Source organism: Scyliorhinus canicula, chromosome 8 (genome assembly GCF_902713615.1).
Source record: "Scyliorhinus canicula chromosome 8, sScyCan1.1, whole genome shotgun sequence".
NCBI classification, from domain to species: Eukaryota; Metazoa; Chordata; class Chondrichthyes; order Carcharhiniformes; family Scyliorhinidae; genus Scyliorhinus; species Scyliorhinus canicula.
This window is the reverse complement of record NC_052153.1, coordinates 170,356,243-170,370,976: the sequence shown is the minus strand read 5'-3', so window position 1 is coordinate 170,370,976 and position 14,734 is coordinate 170,356,243. Positions and strand designations below refer to the sequence as shown.

The following is a 14,734-nucleotide window of genomic DNA, read 5'->3' as shown; positions in this document are numbered from 1 at the left end:
CAGGTAAGATCAAAGAAAACCCATAGAGCAAGGTAATAACTATGGATAAGGTAGGGCCTATCAGGGATGTGAATGGTAACTTATGCATTGATGCTGAAGATACGGGCAGGGTTCTCAATGAGTACTTTATCTCTGTCTTCGCTAGGGAGAGGAATGATGCATTTTAGTTAAAGGAAAGGAGTGTGAAATATCGGATACAATAAATATGTGAGAGAGGAAACACTAGAGAGACTGGCACCACCAGGGCCGGTGGATTACATCCAAGGCTGTAAAACAAAGTCAGGGAGGAAATAGCAAATGCCCTGAGAATCATTTTCCAATCCACACTCGATACACAGGAGGTACTGGAGGATTTGCCGTCTGCGGCTATTGTACCGTTATTTAAAAAGGGTGTGAGGGATAGAGCAGAAAATTATGGGCCGGTCAGTCTGACGTTAGTGGTGGGCAAATTATTGGAAACAATTTTGGGAGAAAGGGGGCGGGATTCTCGGCTCCAGAGACTTAAGTGCCACTGTCAGCAGACAATCTGTGTCCCACTGGCACTAGGCGTCACCGAGGTGGAGTTTCATAGACTTTTGCTGAGCAAAATAATGCACAGCGACAAACACACCGTTTTCCCAGCATTTACTGGTGTTGGGCCGCCATTTTGTACGGACGCCCAATTTCAGAGACCAGAGACAGGCCCTCCCTCCCCGTGCAACGTAAATCTTCTTCCCCCTCCTTCCCCTCCACTGCCGCTGACAAGGGTCATCCTTCCCCCCTCCCCCACAAAACAATGACTCAACCCCCCCCCCCCCCCCCACCCCCCAACCTGACCCACTTTCACTTACTCTTTTCTGACCACAAAAAACACTTAGCATTGTTGAAGTAGCCATCAGCTGACAATCAGAACAAGGATATTGATAAAAGTGAGCTCATATTCCTCAAGGTTCATGGCGTAATCAATTGTCCCCAACCAATAGGATCCGGGCAGGTTATAACAGCATGGTAGCATAGTAGTTAACACAGTTGCTTCACAGCTCCAGGGTCCCAGGTTCGATTCCCGGTTTGGGTCACTGCCTGTGCGGAGGCTGCACGTTCTCCCAGTGTCTGCGTGGGTTTCCTCCGGGTGCTCCGGTTTCTTCCCACAGTCCAAAGATGTGCGGGTTAGGTGGATTGGCCATGCTAAATTGCCCTCAGTGTCAAAAAATATTAAGTGGGTGTTACTGGGTTACAGGGATAGGGTGGAGGCGTGGGTTTCAGTAGGGTGCTCTTTGTAAGGACTGGTGCAGACCCTATGGGCCGAATGGCCTCCTTCTGCACTGTAAATTCTATGATTCTATGAACAGCGATGAAACCGCCTCTTGCGAGATTTGTGATGCTCGGAATGCTTTGCAAAATCAAATGAGATCTCGTGAGGCTTCCCGATCTGATCTCGCCCACGCTGGGTCTCATTAGGTTCATTTAAATATGGATGCGCTGGATCTCCTGGTGCCCAGGGAATAACAATCTCCTCAGCGAGGCCAGGGCTGGGCATCTTTCAGTACTAGTCCACACAAATGTGGACCAGGTGTGATGGCAACTGGGGGGTTTACCAGGGCATTGGAGATCCTGGGGTGGTCCGGGACAGAGCAGGGTGGCACCCTGGCTCTCACTCTGGCATGTGGGCACCTTGGCACTGCCACCCTGGCACTGCCAGGCACCTGGGTGGCACTGACAGGGGCATTGCCAGGCAGTGAAGGAGGATATAAAGGGAGGGGGTGAAAGGTGGATATGATGGGGCCTCATGAAGTTTGGGTGGTGAAGGTTGGTGATTCTGAAAGGGGGAGGGAGCTAAAAGGCGGGGTTGGAGGCTGAAAAGGGAGGTGGGGGTCCCTCAGCGACCTAATAGCAGGGCGTCCTCATTTGCGGGGGTGTGGGTTAATGCCCATGTGTGCGGGGGATATCATTGCCTGTGGGTGGGGGGACCCTCTAGCTCACATAGAGATCGGGACCCTTTCAAAATGGCAGCCCGATCTCTGAGAAGCTGGTTTCACCGGCAATTCAGTTCCCCACTGTTGAAAACATTTTGAAATGTCGGCTGGACTGCGGAGAAACTCCCCAAACCCAAAAAACTGACTAAGGGCATGACAAGGCTGGTAAATCTCGTGAGAGGCCTCTCACGAGATTTATGACACTCGCTACGCCTCGCTAGATTGAACGAGAATTCACGAGGCACCGCAAACTTTATTCTGCCCTCAATGGGCGGGTCCAGATTTGCAGATTCAAGTGAATAGTTAGTGTCACTTGAATATGTCTGTGCCGGAGTTACGCAAGGCATGACGCCTGACGGCCTCGCCTCGGAGACCCTGACCAGGTGGCGTTTACACAAACATGGATCAGGCGTGCATTTGGGGAGATTTCCCAGGCGATTGGGGTCCCAGGTGGGTGGGCTCTGGGCAGTGTGGTACCCTGGCTCCCCTGATGCCACCCGAGTGCCATGCAGAGGAGATTTACAAGATCGCTTATTGTCACAAGTAGGCTTCAATGAAGTTACTGTGAAAAGTACCTAGTCGCCACATTCCGGCGCCTGTTCAGGGAGGCTGGTACGGGAATTGAACCGTGCTGCTGGCCTGCCTTGGTCTGCTTTAAAAGCCAGCGATTTAGCCCAGTGTGGTAAACCTGCCCTTGTTGTGCGATGAAGAGAAATTGGATAGGCTAGGGTAGTTTTCCATCGAGCAGGGGAGGCTAAGGGGTGACCTGATTGAGGTGTAAAATATTATGATGAGCTCAGATCGGGTAGACAAGAATGACATGATTCCTGTAGCTGAGGGGTCAACTACCAGGAGGCATAGATTTAACGTGATTGGTAGAAAGATTGAAGGGGACATCAGGAAAAACCTTTTCACCCTGAGGGTGTCTGGAATTCACTGCCTAAATTGGTGGTTGAGGCTGAAACACTCATCTGCACCTGAAGTGCTGTAATCTGCAAGGCTATGAACCAGGTGCTGAAAGTGGGATTAAAATGATCAATGCCTTTCTTTTTTCCCCATTTTTGAAAGGCTCAGACCCGATGGGCTGAATGCCCTCTTTCTGTGTTGCAGCTTTGCTGAGTTCTAACACAGGAAAATGGAGCTGTTTATATTCCAACAATAAAACATGGATCATGTTGAGCTTGATAAATTGTCTGGGGAATGCCTGCATTGTTAGTTTTATTGTTTCGTCTCTCCTGCTGCTTTCTCCATGGCAACAACTCAGCCAATCAGAGTTGACTTGCCAACTAATCAGGAGCCTTTTATCCTATGTTATAAATTATTGTGACTGTTTGAAATTTGGCATTCTTGTATTTGTCCAGACGAGTGCAAGATGAAAAGCTTCGACAACACGTCTCTTTTCAGCAACATTCAAATTCTGTCCCATCAAGTGACTGCCTGATATTTCTGGCAAGGTAATCTTGTGATGAAAGGCATTGAAACCACATGTTCAATAGAAACATGAATAGCAATTATATTGATGTGATTGCTCCTTTCCAGCACTTACGACTTTCCTTTAAGTCTCTGCCATGAAAACTATTACTTAATGTTTCAGTGCTGCAGTTATTTCTCCCTTGTAATGATCAGAACATGACCCCTTTAGGCCACTGATGCAATGTCCAGTGATTAAACAATCGAACATCTCCACATGGCGAGGCCATTCAGTCCCTCGAGCCTGTTCAGCCCTTCAGATATTATGGCACTTCTTCACCTTAATGTTGTTTACCTGATCTTATCTTGTAATACCCTTCGAGAAAGAAAATCTATCCCATTTTTTTTAACTTTCCAATTGGCCCAACCTCAGTAGCTCTTCAAGAGAGAGAGCTCCATCTTTTGTGTAACGAAAGTGTTTCATGGATCATCTCAATCTCATTCTCAAATTCTGACCCTTTTGTCGTGAACTCTCCCACCAGAGCAAGTAGTTGACCACACCTACCCCACCAGATTCCTGAATAACCTTCAAGCACAATTAATATTATCTAATTTGTTGCTTTCATCATTGCAACATCGTCATCAAACCAGCAAAGGAGGGGCCACCGTCATACTGAACAGAATGGACTGCAAAGACATATACCGACAACTCAACAACCAGGAACACTACAGACCCACAGATCCGGCCAAGGAACACATCCGCCAACTCAACAGACTGATCAAGACCTTGGATCCAGACCTTCAGAGCACCCTACGTGCTCTCATCCCACGTACTACCCGCATTGGAAATCTCTACTGCCTCCCTAAAATACACAAGGCCAACACACCAGGCCGTCCTATTGTTTCAGGCAATGGGACCCTGTGTGAGAACCTCTCTGGCTACATCGAGGGCATCTTGAAACCCATCGTACAAGTTACGCCCAGCTTCTGTCGCGACACGACGGACTTCCTACAGAAACTCAGCACCCATGGACCAGTTGAACCAGGAACATTTCTCGTCACAATGGACGTCTCGGCACTCTACACCAGCATCCCCCATGACAATGGCATTGCTGCAACAGCCTCAGTACTCAACACCGACAACTGCCAATCTCCAGACGCAATTCTGCAACTCATCCGCTTCATTCTGGATCACAACATCTTCACCTTCGACAAGTTCTTCATTCAGATGCACAGAACAGCCATGGGGACTAAATTCGCACCTCAATATGCCAACATCTTCATGCACAAGTTTGAACAAGACCTCCTCACCGCACAGGACCGTCAATGGACATTATACGCCAGATACATCGATGACATTTTATTCCTTTGGACCCATGGCGAAGAATCATTGAAACGACTACACGAGGACATCAATAGGTTCCATCCCACCATCAGACTCACCATGGACTACTCTCCAAAATCAGTTGCATTCTTAGACACACTCATGTCCATCAAGGACGGTCACCTCAGCACTTCGCTTTACCGCAAGCCCACGGATAGCCTCACGATGCTCCACTTCTCCAGCTTCCACCCTAAACACATAAAAGAAGCCACCCCCTATGGGCAAGCCCTCCGTATACACAGGATCTGCTCAGACGAGGAAGAGCGTAACAGACATCTACAGATGAAAGATGCCCTCGTACGAACGGGATATGGCGCTCGACTCATCGATCAACAGTTCCAACGCGCCACAGCAAAAAACCGCACCGACCTCCTCAGAAGGCAAACACGGGACACAACCGACAGAGTACCCTTCGTCGTCCAGTACTTTCCCGGAACAGAGAAACTACGATATCTTCTTTGCAGCCTTCAACACATCATCAATGCAGATGAAAATCTAGCCAAGGTCATCCCCACACCCCCACTACTTGCCTTCAAACAACCGCGCAACCTCAAACAAACCATTGTTTGCAGCAAACTACCCAGCCTTCAGAACAGCAACCACGGCACCACATAACCCTGCCATGGTAATCTCTGCAAGACGTGCCAGATCATCAACATGGATACCACCATTACATGTGAGAACACCACCCACAAGGTACGCGGTGCATACTCGTGCGACTTGGCCAACGTTGTCTACCTCATACGCTGCAGGAAAGGATGTCCCGAAACGTGGTACATTGGCGAGACCATGCAGACGCCGCAACAACGAATGAACGGACATCGCGCAACAATCACCAGGCAGGAATGTTCCCTTCCAGTCGGGGAACACTTCAGCAGTCAAGGGCATTCAGCCGTTGATCTCCGGGTAAGCGTTCTCCAAGGCGGCCTTCTGGACGCACGACAACACAGAATCGCCGAGCAGAACCTTATAGCTAAGTTCCGCACACATGAGTGCGGCCTCAACCAGGACCTGGGATTCATGTCGCATTACATTCAACCCCCACCATCTGGCCTGGGCTTGCAAAATCCTATCAACTGTCCTGGCTTGAGACAATTCACACCTCTTTAACCTTGGGTTACCCCTATCTCTGGATCTGTAAAGACTTGATTACCTGCAAATGCTCACATTCAAAGCATTGTCTGGCATCTTTGAATTTGTCCATATATATGTTTCTGGAACATACCTCTTCATTCACCTGAGGAAGGAGCAGTGCTCCGAAAGCTAGTGGTTGTAACTATCCTGTTGGATTTTAACCTGGTGTTGTAAGACTTCTTACTGTTCATCATTGCAGATGGTGCGATATAACTGTGCTGATCCCACAGTAAACAGTCCAATTTTCTCTGCACGGAAACAATAAAGGTTTCGACTTCATGGGGAAAATGGGCCTGTGTTCTAACGGAGTCGCCACCTGAAATGTAACTTTGTCAATCTTCTTTCCATCTCAAAATATTGATCTCACTTGACTCTTGAAGTAAAAATGTGGACAGAGGACCAGGCACACCTCACTAAATGACGTCCGACAATCCACTGGCATGCTCACTCGGACTTCCCCAGGGACAGAGTTTTGCAGAGGTCCAGTCAGCACTGAATGGCCAAATAAAGATGTGTTGGCCATCTGGAAAAGGGAGAAAATTTGATCGAAGAAGTTCCCCTGATGGCACAGTGAGTTGACGCTGTTATTTTCTGACCCCCAAGGAAACTGGATCTACTGAATGAAGCTAACAAAGCTGTATTCATTGCTCTAAGAAGGTGATCATAAATCTTCTCCTTGAACTATTGCATTCCTTGCATTGAAGTGCATTTGTAATGATGCTAGGTAGGAAATTCAAGCATTTTGACCCAGTGATGGTGAAGGAACATTTGCATATGTCAAAGCTGTATGTGTTTGAGGAGAACTCGGAGGTGATGGTGTTTCGAATTTCTTGTCCTTCTTGGTGACAAAGGCTGCAGAGCTGGAAGGTGTTGTTGAGGACTTGGGGACTGATAAAGAGAACAAGGAAAAAGCAATGCAGCAAACATCGATTTGCTGTGATGATTTAGCTGCTAAGATTGGAGGGGTGATTCCATGCTCCCATGTTCCCATCTGCAGACTATGCTCACAAGGAGTGCAGTGGAAGGTCGTGTCAATGCTTCTTGTGCTGGATTGCAGGCGCATACTGTGGTTTCATTTTGAAGTTTTGGGTTGTAAGCCTCAGGCAATTGACACAGTAAAGGTAAGAGACAAAAGGAGGCGACTAGAGATGTGAAATTGCAACTTTAATGAATGGTTTTGGGTTGCACTAGAGGAAGCTACTTGAACTGTCCATCATCACAGGAAGGTTATTATTCATCTGCTGTTGAAAACCTCACTCATGCTCTTGGTATCTCTGTTTGGGACTGGTTTAGCAATAGGGGCTGGTTTAGCACAGTGGGCTAAACAGCTGTCTTGTAATGCAGAACAATGCAGGTTCAATTCCCATACCAGCCTCCCTGAACAGGGGCCGGAATGTGGCGACTAGGGGCAGGCTTTAGCACAGTGGGTTAAACAGCTGGCTTGTAATGCAGAACAATACCAGCAGCACGGGTTCAATTCCCGTATCGGCCTCCCCGAACAGGCGCTAGAATGTGGCGACTAGGGGCTTTTCACAGTAACTTCATTGAAGCCGACTTGTGACAATAAGCAATTATTATTATTATTATAATTTGACTATTCAAAAGCACTGTTGGCGGGTTTCCTAAGTTCTGCCCTCCGTTAAATATAAATCATCCCACTTGTCCGCATTCAGTTATCACCCCGGTACTCTCTCACCTGCATTTGCTCCCAATTACGCAATGTTTTGAATTTAAAATTCTCATATTTATTTTCAAATCTCTCCATGGCCACATCCCTCCCTACTTCTGTAATCTTCTCCAGCCTTACAACCCTCCGATATGTTAGTGCTCCTCTAATTCTGGCCTCTTGACCATCCCCAATATTAATCACATTGCTATCGGTGGCCAAACCTTCAGCTGCCTTAGGGACTAAGTTCTGGAATCCACACTCCACCCCTAAACATCTTCACCTCTCTACTTCTCGTTCCTTTAAGATACAATCCACCTCTTTAACCAAGCTTTAAGCTATCTGCCCTAATATATCCTATGCGGCTCAATGTCTCGTTTAAAAATGTCCCTCTGATGCACCTTGGTGTGTTATATTAAGTTAGAGACTGTATATAAATGCATGTTGTTGTATTGCCCCTCTGAGACAAAAGGATGAGCAGCCAGGACCACCCTAGGCATCCAGTATCTTTTTTTTAAATTTAGAGTACCAAATTCTTTTTTTTCCAATTAAGGGGCAATTTAACGTAGCCAATCTGCCTACCCTGCACATCTTTTTGGGTTGTGGAAGTGAGACCCACGCAGACACGGGGAGAATGTGCAAACGCCACACGGACAGTGACCCGGGGTCAGGATAGAACCTGGGTTCTCGATGCCGTGAAACAGCAGTGCGAACCACCGCGCCACCGTGCTGCCCGAATGACAAGAATGATTCATTATATGAATTGAAACTTCTTCTGTTTATTAAAGAGCCTTAAATTAATCTAATGTGCAGATTTTTAAGATTGAATGGGAGACAAAGAACAACATGGAGTTCTAACGGTTTACCAAGTGCAAAATCATTTAGCTACCTCCAGGTTTCTCATCATTTCTCCAATGTTGCATTTCTTTAATGGATGTGATTGTCCAGGTGCTTGACCTCTTCAGGTACAATTCTGAGGAGGAAGGCACTGTGTCTGTGAGAGCGGAGCCAGAGAGTGTTGCGATGGCTTTTGACCACAGGGAGACTCACCTTCCAAGCTCAATACTATCCGCACTGGACACTTGCCTTAAAATAGGAGTAACTAGGAACTTTAACTGATCCTCTCCTCCCCCACCCTACCTCGCTGACAACCTACGGTTGCTGAGGCCAAATGTAGCTACGCTGTTACCTTGCAACTGGGGTTGCTTAAATCCATGGAAGCCAGGAAAGGAATCTTGAACCTTCCTTGCCTGAACACCAGAAATTATTCTTTCAAAAAGAAAATCGCCATTTTCTATTCAAGCTGTTGTGCTGCAGCAGCCACGATATCAATAGTGAATAATTTTAATGTGATTGAGTGGCACAAAATATCATGCTCGTAATTTTAAAGATAAAGTCCAGTTCCATTATGTTGTTTGAAGCCTTGAGTGATATTGATTTTCCTTCTGTGACTCTTCTTTTGATCAAGGTTTGACTTGGTGGCAAATGGCGGGGCCTCCCTCACCCTGTGCTTTGAACGTGTCCCATTCATCACCCAGCACCACACTGTGTGGATTCCCTGGAACGTATTTTACGTAATGGACACCATGGTCATGAAGAAGGAAGAGAATGAGATTCCCAGCTGCGACCTGAGCGGATTTGTGAGGCCAAATCCCATCATCTTGGCTTCCCCTCTGTCCACCTTCTTCCGGTCATCTCCTTCGGAGAGCCCCATCATTCCTGAGACACAGGTAGATGGTTCTCTGCTCCACATTCTTCTTCTGTCAAACCAAAAGAAAAGTCAAATGTTCAGAGTGTTGGTCAGTGCTTTCCAGCAACCTCTTTGAGGCCCGTCATCCATCAGATTTCCCATCCTCGCCATTCTTTTCCTTTGCTCCCTTCAAGGCATTTCCACGCTTGGCGCTGCTGCCCACTCACCTGACTGAACGCTAACATTTACATGTCACCATGTCCAGCAGGCCGGGTTTTTTAAATTAAATGAGTTGTTAGCATTGCTGGCTCGGCCAGCATTTATTGCCCATCCCTGAGGACATTTAAGAGTCAACCACATTGCTGTGGATCTGGAGTCACATGTCGGCCAGACCAGGTAACGACGACAGATCTCCTACCCTAAAGGACATTAGTGAACCAGACGGGATTTTACGACAATCGACAATGGTTTCATGGCCATCATTAGACTTTTAATTCCAGATTTTTTAAAATTGAATTCAAATTTCACCAACTGCCATGCCAGGATTCGAACCTGGGTCCCCAGATCATTACTCTGGGTCTCTGGATTACAAGTCCAGTGACAATACCACAACGCCACTAACACCCCTCAAACATGGGAGCCATTATAGCCGTCCCTGATCCCATCCTCAGCCACCTGCTGCACATGGGGGTCAGAGAAAACGTGAAAAGACAGGTGAGGAAAAGCCATTGAAACCCATGCTGTGCTCCCTCAGAAGTGCAATCTTCTGTATCCTAGCGCTGCCCCGCTCTTCCTTTCTTCCTTATATTTATTTGCTTAGTTTCCCCTTGAGTGAGTGAAAGCGATTCACCCCAAGTCTTCTTTTATAAACTTAGAGCACCCAATTCATTTTTTTCCAATTAAGGGGCAATTTAGCGTGGCCAATCCACCCAACCTGCACATCTTTGGGTTGTGGGTGCGAAACCCACGCAAACACAGGGAGAATGTGCAAACTCCACACAGACGGTAACCCGGGGCTGGGATCAAACCTGGGTCCTCAGCGCCAATTCACCTCAGGTTACCAAGCCCCGCATTCCTGCCACTTTCCGGTTAAAGATTTTGCCCCTGAATTCCTTATTGGATTTAACAGTGACTATCTTATATTTATTTTCCATAGTTCTGGGCTCCCAAACAAATGGAAACACCATGCCCAGCTGAAACAGCTAACTCATTGCAGACCAGGGGCGGCATTCTCCCCAACCCAGCGTGACGGAGGGTCCCGGAGTAGGGGAGTGGCGCCAACCACTCAGGTCGCGCCTCCCCAAAGGTGGGGAATTCTCCCCACCTTTGGGGGCCAGCCCCGCGCCGGAGCGGTTGCCACCAGAAGACCGGCGCAAAAAACCGGCGCCCCCGGCAGCGGGGCTGGCCGAAAGGCTTTTGCCGGTCCGCGTATACGCCGGCAGTGACGTCACTGCCGGCGCATGTGCGATGTGTGGTTCTCTTCCGCTTCCGCCATGGCGGAGGCCGTGGCGGACGCGGAAGAAACTAGTGCAGCCAGGGCACTGGCCCGGACTCTGAGGGGGGGGGCCCGATCGCGGGCCAGGCCGCCGTGGGGGCACCCCCCGGGGTTCGATCGCCCCCCGCCCCCCCAGGACCCCGGGGGCCTGCTCGCGCCGCTGAGCCCGCCTTTCCAGAGGTGGTTTAAACCTCGGCGGCGGGAGAGGCCTCCCAGCGGCGGGACTTCGGCCCATCCGGGCCAGAGAATCGCCGCAGGGGCCTCTCCGATCGGAGTGGCGAAATTCCTGCCCCCGCCACTTCCCGGGTGGCGGAGAATCTCTGCCACGGCGGGGGCGGGATTTTAGGCGCCCCCAGGCGATTCTCCGACCCTGCTGGGGGTCGGAGAATTTCGCCCCAGAACTGAAACTGGAGAAATTTCTAGTTTGTAAAACTTTGTGATCTTCGGGTCATTTAAAAAAAAACTCTGCTGCTAATTTTCCGCCCTTCTCTCAGCAGCCCTGCAGCAGGGGGAGTACTTAATATCTGTTCACACCAGCTGCCTTCACAACAGGGTGGAGATTGGGGGGGGGGGGGGGGGGCGTTCCTCTCCTACATGGTGCCACACATTCATTTCCCAACATGTAGCATCACTCTGTCACCGTAGCATTATGACATTGTTTCATTGCAAGGTTTACATTCACACACCTGGGGTCTGTGTTAATATAAACTTCATGGCACTGTGTACAGGCATAATTACATTCTTCAATCAAATTTCCTGTTCCATATTGATGGCTCCATCTGTACTGTCTAATGGGGTGTTGGTAATGCATGCCCAGGAGAAATCACAGTTGAAATGAAATGAGTGATTTTTTTTTTTTGTTTTGGTCTTAAAATCTCCCCGGTGATTGTGAGCATTATCATTGCCTTTACTTCAGCTGTAGACAAAGTCTCTCTCTCTTGCTCCCTGATCTTCTCTCTCTCTCTGTCGCTCTCCCTCTGATCTTCTCTCTCTCTCTGATATATCCTTCAGGTGCTTCATGAAGAAACCGAGATTCCTGGCACCGACCTGAAGCTAACCTACCTGAGCTCACGTGCCGCTGGCTATAAGCCGGTTCTGAAAGTCACAATGACCCAGGGCACAGTGCCGTTCAACTTGATGAAGGTTCACCTGATGGTGGCTGTGGTGGGCCGGCTGTTCCAGAAATGGTTCCCAGCATCACCAAATTTGGCGTACACCTTCATCTGGGACAAAACCGATGCCTACAACCAAAAGGTCTACGGCCTGTCTGAGGCAGTCGGTAAGTTGGAAAGAAGAATTTTGCCTCGCCGTGTTTGCTTATCGTGTGGCTCCAGCTTTCTTTATCCTGCATCAGAAGCTACAAACAGGTAATAGTGGACCCAGCCACACGGCAGTCATCGTCCTTGATTTCTGGCCCTATTGCCAGGGATTGCTTGCAAATTATCGACTACACTGAAGAGTGCAAGCAAACCCAATACTGCCCGCACACAATACAAAAGCATAATGCTATGGATGCTGGAAAAGGCAAAGGCTGAAAATACTCAGCATGCCAAGCAGCATCTGTCGAGAGAGAGGCAGAGTTACCATCCCTGGACTGTAACCTTTCATGAGAACAAATGATGAAAGGTCATAGGCCTGAAACATTGGGCACGATTCACCAGTAAGATTTTGATGTCCGTTTTCGGACGGGTTGAGCGAAGTATTTTGCAAATGAGACCGTTAGTCAAAGAACAAAGAAAAATTACAGCACAGGAACAGGTCCTTCGGCCCTCCAAGCCTGCGCCGATCCAGATCCTCTATCTAAAACTGTCGCCTATTTTCTAAGGATCTGTATCCCTCTGCTCCCTGCCCATTCATGTATCTGTCTAGATACATCTTAAATGACGCTAATTGAACCTAATTTAACTCCATCTGCCATTTCTCCGCCCAACTCTCCAATCTACCTATATTCTGCTGTATTCTCTGACAGTCCCCTTCACTATCTGCTACTCCACCAATCTTTGTGTCATCTGCAAACTTGCTAATCAGACCACCTATACCTTCCTCCAGATCATTTATGTATATCACAAACAACAGTGGTCCCAGCACAGATCCCTGTGGATCACCACTGGTCACAGTTCTCCATTTTGAGAAACTCCCTTACACTACTACTCTCTGTCTCCTGTTGCCCAGCCAGTTCTTTATCCATCTAGCTAGTACACCCTGGGCCCCATGAGACTTCACTTTCTCCATCAGCCTACAATGGGGAACCTTATCAAATGCCTTACTGAAGTCCATGTGTATGACATCTTTGTCACTTCCTCAAAGAATTCTATTAAGTTGGTAAGACATGACCTTCCCTGCACAAAACCATGTTGCCTATCACTGATAAGCTAATTTTCTTCCAAATGGGAATAGATCCTATCCCTCAGTATCTTCTCCAGCAGCTTCCCTACCACTGACGTCAGGCTCACCGGTCTATAATTACCTGGATTATCCCTGCTACTCTTCTTAAACAAGGGGGCAACATTAGCAATTCTCCAGTCCTCCGGTACTTTACCCGTGTTCAAGGATGCTGCAAAGATATCTGTTCAGGCCCCAGCTATCTCCTCTCTCACCTCCCTCAGTAACATGGGATAGATCCCATCCGGACCTTAATGCCTTTTAGAATAACCAACACATCCTTCCTCCTTATGCCGACTAGACCTAGAGTAATCAAACATCTATCCCTAACCTCAACATTCGTCATGTCCCTCTCCTAGCCAACGGCACTTGGATTTTATTTGGACACCCACCGAGGCTGCACTTTCTGGCTCTGGGGAATTGAGCTTGCCAGCAGGATCGGCTCCTTGGAGAGCGGGGCGCCATTTCGAAAGGCCGCCCCGATCTCTATACCACCCCCCATTTCAGGACCCCCCCTTCACACCCCAACCTTTCAGTGGACCTCTCTGGACCTCTCAAACCCCCCCCCCCCCCCCCCCCACCTCCCATTCCCCCTTTCGTGGACATGGCCCCCACACTGCATCTCTTGACATTGCTCGGGTGGCAGGGGGAGTACAAGGGCACTACCCTACCGTGTCCCTGACCGCCCAAGGGGGTTTAATGGCCTCCAAGGCCCCTTGAGATGCTATCATGCCTGGTGCATGCTTGGGGAAACCAGTGCTAATCACCCAGGCGCCGGTGAATGAAAGGGTTTGGGAGCCTCGCGGGATTCACCTGTCACGCTTGGCTCCGCGCCAGGTGCAACACGGTGGCTGAATCACACCCGTTAATTTTGTTTTTTAAAATAAATTTAGAATACCCAATTCATTTTCTCCAACTAAGGGGCTATTTAATGTGGCCAATTGACCTACCCTGCACATCTTTGGGTTGTGGGGGCGAAACCCACGCAGACATGGGGAGAATGTGCAAACTCCACACGGACAGTGACCCAGAGCCGGGATCGAACCTGGGACCTTGGCGCCATGAGGCAGCAGGGCTACCGTTAACTTTGTTACTCACTCCCCAGAGCTGCATGACCTTCCGAGTATTTCCAACATTTTAGTTCCTTTTTAAATTAAATTTAAAGTACCCAATTATGGCCAATCCACCGACCCTGCACATATTTGGGTTGTGGGGCAAGACCCATGCAGACGCGGGGAGAATGCAAACTCCACACAGACAGTGACCCGGCACTAGGATCGAACCTGGGTCCTCAGTGCTGCGAGGCAGCAGTGCTAACCACTGCGCCACCGTGACGCTCCTCCATCTTAGTTCCAGATACTACCCTCACCCACTATCTCTGCTCATGAGCTTTCAGTAGAGATAATTTTCATAACAATGGGAAGCTAAGAGCCTGCAATCCTAGAGAGTCTTACAAGGAGATAATTAGGTTCATTGTGACAGAAAGAACTATTCACTTCATTCTACCTCAGTTTTTTTTTCTTCACATGTCCACTTTTTCTTCAGCTGGTATGGCTTCTGTTTCCACCATTGTTTCTGACACAACATTCCGCAGGCTAACAACACACTGCTGAAAGGAAAA

At 48.5% G+C, this 14,734-nt stretch overlaps 1 protein-coding gene across 25 annotated transcripts in view; it reads left to right on the top strand.

Moving 5' to 3' along the window:
• tenm3 (teneurin transmembrane protein 3) overlaps window positions 1-14,734 on the top strand; it is a 4,148,867-nt gene that overhangs the window by 4,029,797 nt on the left and 104,336 nt on the right. For all 25 annotated transcript variants that reach the window (XM_038805737.1, XM_038805738.1, XM_038805732.1 and 22 more), the window contains 2 exons: window positions 9,015-9,276; window positions 11,743-12,010. In XM_038805737.1, coding sequence (XP_038661665.1) covers window positions 9,015-9,276; window positions 11,743-12,010 — 530 coding nt within the window. The remainder of the gene's footprint in view (window positions 1-9,014; window positions 9,277-11,742; window positions 12,011-14,734) is intronic.